Below are 7,807 nucleotides of genomic sequence, written 5' to 3'. Positions count from 1 at the left end.
TTATTACACGCTATGCAATGGTTAGAAACCGATGAAATAAAGAATGTAGTTTTCGAATCTGATGCTAAACATGTGATTGATGTAATAAATTCTAGTTCTGTTGATGATTCCAAATTTGAGGATAGAATTATTCAAATACGATCGATTCTAACATCAAATGACTCTTACTCAATCAAATGAATACAACGGCAAGCAAATGGAATAACACATATATTATCATAGTCTTTTCGTTTATTCACTTACCTTTCATTTTTTAATTTCTTACCGAATTCTATTTTTGATTCATTGTTACAATTTTACCATGAATTAAATTAATTCATTTCTCTTTTCATTCAAAAAAAAATCTAATCTTAATCACCGCAGTTAACTTAATTCATTTCAACGTGTACCAATAGTCCAATAGCAAAGCGTGACGTCAATTCTCCTCCGAAAAAAGCGGCTGAGTTTCTCTCTCTGGTCATCATTTGAACGCCTATATCCTCACAGCTAAAGTGTCTGTTTTCTTTTTCTACCAAAACTCACAAATACAAATACAAATATATACTTGTGTTGAAAAGCATACACAACTACATTCTCTTCTTTTCTTCTCTTCTCTTTTCTAGTTTCATGGAAAAGCAAACCAAAGAATTGACGTTCCTACAATCCGGTGACCGTCTCCGCCACAATCCAGCTGATCATTTTTCTCAAAACTCCGTGGATCCAAACAAGTTAATCATTAAAGAAGTCGATTTCTTCTCCACTGATCACAAATTGACGACTCATCGTCTAGAGATGAAGGATATTTCGTCGACGTCAACTGCTGTTCTTGATTCCGGTTCCGGCGGGGTAAACGTAAGATTTCAATTCAATATACACATGTTGCTTCACGTTTTAAAGTTTTTTCATGCTTTAATGCTATTCATTTGCTACAGACTGGACTGAATCTGCTCATGACTCCCAGCAGAGAAACAGGAATTAAATTGCCCAATAATGAAGTGAGTTTTGACGTAATCACCTGTAATTTTGAATTGATTTCAGCCGGTGTTTTTCTTGAGATTTAAATGAATATATATGGTTTTGCAGGCAAGGAAAATGGAGGCTGAGTTAGAGAGACTGCATGATGAGAATAAGAAGCTCAAAATAATGTTGGATCAGATCACCACAAGCTACAAAGAACTCCAAGCTCAGCTGTTCATGACTATGAAAAAACAACCACATGGAAATCAGGTCAACTCTTTTTCCTTCTAATTTCTCCCAAAATTACAATAATAATAGAATTGTAATTTGTATAGGAGCTTTAACTGTTTGTGGAAAAACACCCAAAAGAAAATCAATTGAACATCCACAGATTATAGTTTTATTTTTTGTTTTTTCGATTTCAGTTCTTGGTTCATGATGATTCCTATAAATATATATGCAGTCATTAAAGTCTTCCTATATGTGGATTTGTTAATTTTGAATACTGAGTACGTGTGTATGTGGAATCATGTGCAGCACATATGCCAAAATTAAAATAATCCATTGGGATCTTCAACTACTTTTAAAAATTATTCACTCGGATTCAAGCAGATTCTTTTGTCCCATTATAAGAAAAAATCCTTAATGTCACTCATCATAATTAATACAATATCTGATCTAGATATACACTATTATTATTAGTTAGTTTTGCAATAAATATAAAAGGTTGAAAACTTGATATTATATATATGATTGATACAGATGATGAAAGGGGAGTCAAGTCCCATAAGGATAATGGACCCAGGGCCATCATCAGCTGCATTAGATTTAGATGTAAACAATAATCCGACGGTATCTGAGCAAGATGTGTCTACAACTGAGGCAATGTCTCAAGTAAATCAAGGAAAACAGCAGGCTAATTCTGTTGAAGAAGGTATTGATCAGAGCTCACAGAGTTGGGGATCACCAAAGAGTCCCAGATTAGATCAAGGAATTAAGGGAGATCATCAGGATCAAGTCCCAGCAGCAGCGGCAGATGTCCCTTTCAGGAAGGCTAGAGTTTCTGTGAGAGCAAGATCGGAGGCTCCTTTGGTATGTATTTAATGAAAACGCATTTATTACTGTATTATTGTTAGTCAAAGTTTGTTTTCTTTTTGGATATGAAATTGAATTATTGTATCTTTAGATTACTGATGGATGTCAATGGAGGAAATATGGTCAAAAAATGGCCAAAGGTAACCCTTGTCCTCGTGCATACTATCGTTGCACCATGGCTGCTGGATGCCCAGTTCGTAAGCAGGTAAGGTTCATTATGACACATATTTCAATTTATTTCTATCCTATCTTCGTCCTTAATTTGAAAGAAAGAATAGACTAATGATTATTAGGGAGACCACTAATAATGCAATTTAATTAAACCTAACCTCATTAACAGAAAATGTTTTTTCATAGGGAAATTTCATACTCTGATGAGCCTCTGATCTCTAATGTTCTAACAAAAACTTGAGATTAAGCATCTTTTTGTTCAAATTATTAGCTTGGTGCACTGATAACGACCTGGTGCGCTAGGCGTATAATAAAAAATTCCGCCTAAAATTCACTTTTTTTGATGAGTTAGCATATGTTTGGTTCAGCTGTTAGCTAATAGCGGTCGCGGTTGTTGTTAGCTGTTTGCGGTTGCAGTAAGTTGTTAGCTATTTGTTATTAGTTGTTTAATTACTAGTGTTTGGTAAAATTATATTGAACTGTTGATGTTCGAATTTAAAATGTCTAAAATGGACATGTTTTAAATTAATCAACGATGAAATTATAAAAGGAAAAATATGGAAAAAAAATGCCCATAACGTTTACAACTATGAATAATTTTACTCTTAATATCTAAAATGGTGCAATTTTACCCATAATACTGGCAGCTAAAAGTAATTTTACACATAACATTGACAAGTTAGGTCGATTTCAGATATTATTAGAAAACATAGATATTTTATTTCTTATTCTACACCAATTGCACATATCAATAGAGATTTCATATTTTTTTTTGTGATTTAATAATAATATTGAAAATTAATATTTATAAATTCGATGAAATATTTGAATTTTTTTATCCAACTCGTACAAAAGACTATATTTTTTTATTTTCTTAAAAAAAAATTCACGTCTAATCATATGTTTGTGATCTGTTACTAACGATGATAAAATAGTGCACATGTGAAGTGTATATGACAATATTCATGACCAAAAAGACAGTTTGATAAATTATTTCTCAAATTGACCCAACTTGTCAATATTAGGGGTGAAATTGTTTTTGGCTACCAATATTAGGAGTATAATTGCACCATTTTAGACGTTAATGGTAAAATTGCTCATAGCTATAAATGTTAGGAATATTTTTGCATCTTATCCTATTATAAAATAAAAAATATGTTACACAAATTAATAAAAATAATTTATATTAAAAATAAAAAAATTTATTGAACGCAATAAAACTTTGTTCTTCCGATAATTATGTTGTAGAAATATAAATAATGTTAAAAAATAAACATGTTTATGGAAATAAGAATGATAATTTTGTCAATAACATATAACTACAAACAACTGTTTATGAAAAGCTCCAAATAGGAGCTTTTCGTGAAACGCTTCAGAACGCTGCAGTTTCCAGAGAAAATGCTAAACGCTGTGGTTATATAAACCTAATCAAACGCTATATTTCCTGCGGTTTGGAGTGAAACGTTAAACGCTCCTCCGAAAAGCTGAAACAAACACAAAGAGTGAAAGATTGTTAATGCTATGTTTATGATAATTTTTAATTATTCATGTATATATATAATGACGGATTCAGATTTGAGTGATACAAGGTGTTTTCATACTATAGATCATTAATTAATTGATAATTTTTTAGGTGTTTTTAAACTTAAAAAGGAGATAAGATACATATTTATTCTTATGGTTATTGGTTATTGGTTATGGAGGTAGACCGGATTTATCCAACACCTACAAAACAGTGCAACCATTAAATGGATGGTGTAATTTCGATTTCGATTAACGAAAGATGATTTTTTTTATTATAATAAAAGATGTGCAATTTCACACCTTTATGGCCAAGTTAGAGTGTGGTTATTAGAATATGAGATTGTACATAAAAAAAATAAAAACATTTTCAATAAATTATGCTTGAAATGCACCTGTTTGATAAACGTTGGGATTTAATGGATACTAAATTCTCTATGTCTCGATCAAAAAAAAAATCTCTATATCGAGTAACTATAGAGCTAAATATATGGGTAAATCACACTCATGGCCACTGAACTTTATCCATTTTAATATTGTGACTACTGAATTTCAATTCTTAACAGTATGACCACTAAACTTTACATTTTTTTAATACCGGTGACCACTTAACTTTAACCAACCCTTAAAATGACCGTTAACGACCTTAAAATGAAAATATTTAATAATTAAAGTTGTTTAGAACGACATTTACCATGAAATCACATTTTTTATTTTCCAAAATCACATTTTTTGAAGTTTTCGCTCTCTAAAAATTCACTCTCTCTTCTAACCAAAAACACCTAAATGACCTCAAAACGAAACTTTTTAAGAATTAAAATTCATTAGAATATCATTAACTCTTCAATTTTTTATTTTCAGACCGTCAACGGTCGTTTTGAGACGTTGAGTGGCCACCGGTGTTAAAAAGTGTAAAGTTCAATGACTATACTGTTAAGAATTGAACTTCAGTGGCCACAATGTTAAATGGGTAAAGTTCAGTGGCCATGGTTGTAATTTACCCCTAAATATATACCTTATCCCTTAAAAGTTTTAAATCGTTATACACAAGTTTAATGAAGTTTTTGGAGACAAGTAGGTGCTCAAATCACCTCTCGACCCCTAGATTCGTTCTTTCATGTATATAAAGGCTAATATCTTCACATTGAGTAACACTAATTGTTGTGAAATTGAGCAGGTGCAAAGAAGTGCAGAGGACAAGAGTATTCTGATAACAACATATGAAGGAAACCACAACCATCCACTTCCACCAGCCGCAACAGCTATGGCTAACACAACCTCAGCAGCAGCAGCAATGCTCTTATCAGGTTCATCTACCAGCAAAGAACCTAACTCCTTCTTCCCTTCTCTACCTTATGCTTCAACAATGGCTACTCTATCTGCTTCTGCACCCTTTCCTACCATAACGCTTGATTTAACACACAACCCTAACTCCATGCCTTTCTTCTTCCGTAACCATCCTCAATCTCAACTCCCTTTGCACGCCTGCCCACAATTCCTAGGCCACCCGCTCAATCCACAGGCTAATAAGCTCCCCGGAGGAGCTGCAATGCCATGTTTGCAATTAGGGCAACGGCAAGCCTCTATGGCGGAATCGGTAAGTGCTGCTATTGCTTCTGACCCTAATTTCACAGCAGCTTTGGCTGCAGCCATTTCTACCATTATTGGTACACCAAAAAACAACGATGGAACTGCCACAAACAGCAGTACTACTTCCAACGCGGGGATACAAGGATTGCCTGGATCCCCACAACTTCCTCAATCTTGCACCACTTTCTCCACCCAGTGACCGGGCTTGAGTATTCACTAGTTACCGGGAAACTTCGAAAATAGTCTGATAGCCACCATTGATACTGGTTGGGATAATTTTGGTATATAGAATAAATTATAATTAAGATTTATGTGAAATATATATATATACATATATATATTGTGTAGAGTCATATTGTTTATGTATTTGTTGTGAGGGCAGGTAAAGTTTACAAGTGTTGTTATAGTGAGGTTTTTTGAAAGGTTAGAGTGGAATTCAAGAATGAAGTGATGTACAAAAACTAGAATGTTAAGTATCTGGTTAAAGGAAGTATACTTTACAAGGTGTCAAATAAATAAGGATCATACTGAGCTTTTGGTTCAAAAAGCAATTAGTTGTTGCGAATATCAAACTCAATTAGAATTGCCTAACTTATTTAAGATCTATTTGGTTTACCTATCTCTGTTTGATAATTGTTGTCGTAGTTAGTTGTTCTATCAAACACTTTTTGTTTCCCTTTTTAGAATTAAAAGAAAAAAGAGTTGTGGAAAATTAAAACAAATGGACATTTAATTTGCATCTTGAACTTTTTTTTATTGTTCATAATAAGGTAATTAAGAACATGTTTACAAAATATATTTTTTATCGTATTTAATTAATCAGTTCAAGATTTAACTTAAGCAATTAAAACTCTTACCGCTCGAATCAACCTTAATCGCTAACAATTTCAAATGAAGAGTAATGTACTTTAATCAAGTTGATGTCAACAAACAATCGATTTTTTCTAATAGCTATATACACTTTTAATGTGTACGATTATATTTGATCGATGACTCAATATATAAAATTGAAAATCATAGGCTTAATATAGCTTCTTCTAGGATTCCAACTGTTATCATTATAGATTTATACGGAATCTTGAGAGCTGATTGTTTTTCGATTCAGGATCTTCTCATATTTTGGTCAAGTAGGAGTGATCCTATTAAGAAGACTTTGGCCCTTCATTCATTTGAAGGGCTAGAGTTCAACTTTACAAAAACCAAATTTTATCTTAAAATTGAAATCTAATTAACTATGAGCTAATGCTTTTAGGTTTTGTTTAGTACATTGTAATATAATATAATATAATTAAAGTTATAATGCAATGAAATGTAATAGAGATTTTATTACTATGTTTGGATTGACAGATTTTAAATAAATTCAATTCAAATTGAAGAATAATCATATTATTAATTTATTATATTCTTTCGTCTCCTCCTAAATCCAACAACTAATTCTACTACTTGTAACTCCGCGTACAGATCCTCTAGAGTTTGAGAAAACTCCACAAGGTAGAGTTAAGCAAATCTCAGCCCTCCAAATAAATCAACAGTCCAGATTTATCCTAATTAAAATAGAATAATTAACTCACTTTTTCTCTCTCTTCCCCACTCTCTTTCACGCACGCGTTTCTTCCTCCCCCCCCCCCCCCCCTCTTCCTTCCCTTTCAACTTTCCAGCCACCGTATTTTACGGCCGACCACCACACAGACGCCAGATTTTAACTCTGACGACCACACAGATGCCGGAATTTATCTCCGGCGACCGCACAGGTATTATTATCAGTTGTTTGCTTTTTTTTATTGATTGCTTAATTGAAATTGAAATCACTAATTACATTAGCTGTAATTTTTCATATTAACATTAGCTTTACTGTCAAAGCTTGATTTTTATATTTACATTAGCTTTAATCCTTAATTGTATTTGATCCAAGCTTATAATAATGTATTATTTCCAATTATACATTAGCTTTAATTGAAATTGAAATCCTCTCCAGGGGTGTGGGTGGGAAAGTAGCCATTGTAAGGTGCTTGTTCATCTGATTGAATTTTAATTTGCGTGAACATAATCTTAAGAGGACATAATTTTAATTATATTTGTTATCACTCCAAACTCTTAAGAGGACAATGAATGAACTGTTAACTCTTATGCCACAAACTTACTTGCAGGCATAATATGTATAATTAGCTTTAATCTGATTGAATTTTAATTTAAATCAGATCCAGTAAACATCATACTTGCAAAAACTAAGCCAAGCAATATAATACTTAAACAAATAGATCCCATCAGCATAAACAGAATGCAGTTAAAATTGCTAGCTTTAGAACATATGAACCTACTTGCTAAATTAAATATTTGGTTTGTATCAGTAATTTGAGTGCAGAGTTTTCTTAATTAAGTCAACTTTTTTTTTTGCTGTGTATCATTGAATCTATATTTAATTATTTATATTAATACCAAATTTTTTGTTCATAGAATGATGAATAATTCTACAACAAAAGAGCTCAGCGATAAT

The 7,807-nt window shown here is 32.3% G+C and overlaps 1 protein-coding gene across 1 annotated transcript; it reads left to right on the top strand.

Moving 5' to 3' along the window:
• Nucleotides 1-506: 506 nt before the first annotated feature.
• On the top strand, nt 507-5,911 carry LOC136217224 (probable WRKY transcription factor 47). The gene is made up of 6 exons (XM_066003820.1): nt 507-831; nt 912-974; nt 1,063-1,206; nt 1,699-2,028; nt 2,123-2,236; nt 4,901-5,911. The coding sequence occupies exons 1-6, from the start codon at nt 607-609 to the stop codon at nt 5,510-5,512; spliced, it is 1,488 nt and encodes a 495-aa protein (XP_065859892.1). The 5' UTR covers nt 507-606; the 3' UTR covers nt 5,513-5,911.
• Nucleotides 5,912-7,807: the final 1,896 nt, after the last annotated feature.

Source organism: Euphorbia lathyris, chromosome 2 (genome assembly GCF_963576675.1).
Source record: "Euphorbia lathyris chromosome 2, ddEupLath1.1, whole genome shotgun sequence".
Taxonomy (NCBI): Eukaryota; Viridiplantae; Streptophyta; class Magnoliopsida; order Malpighiales; family Euphorbiaceae; genus Euphorbia; species Euphorbia lathyris.
The sequence above is the reverse complement of the archived record's forward strand: the minus strand, read 5'-3'. Positions and strand labels throughout refer to the sequence as shown.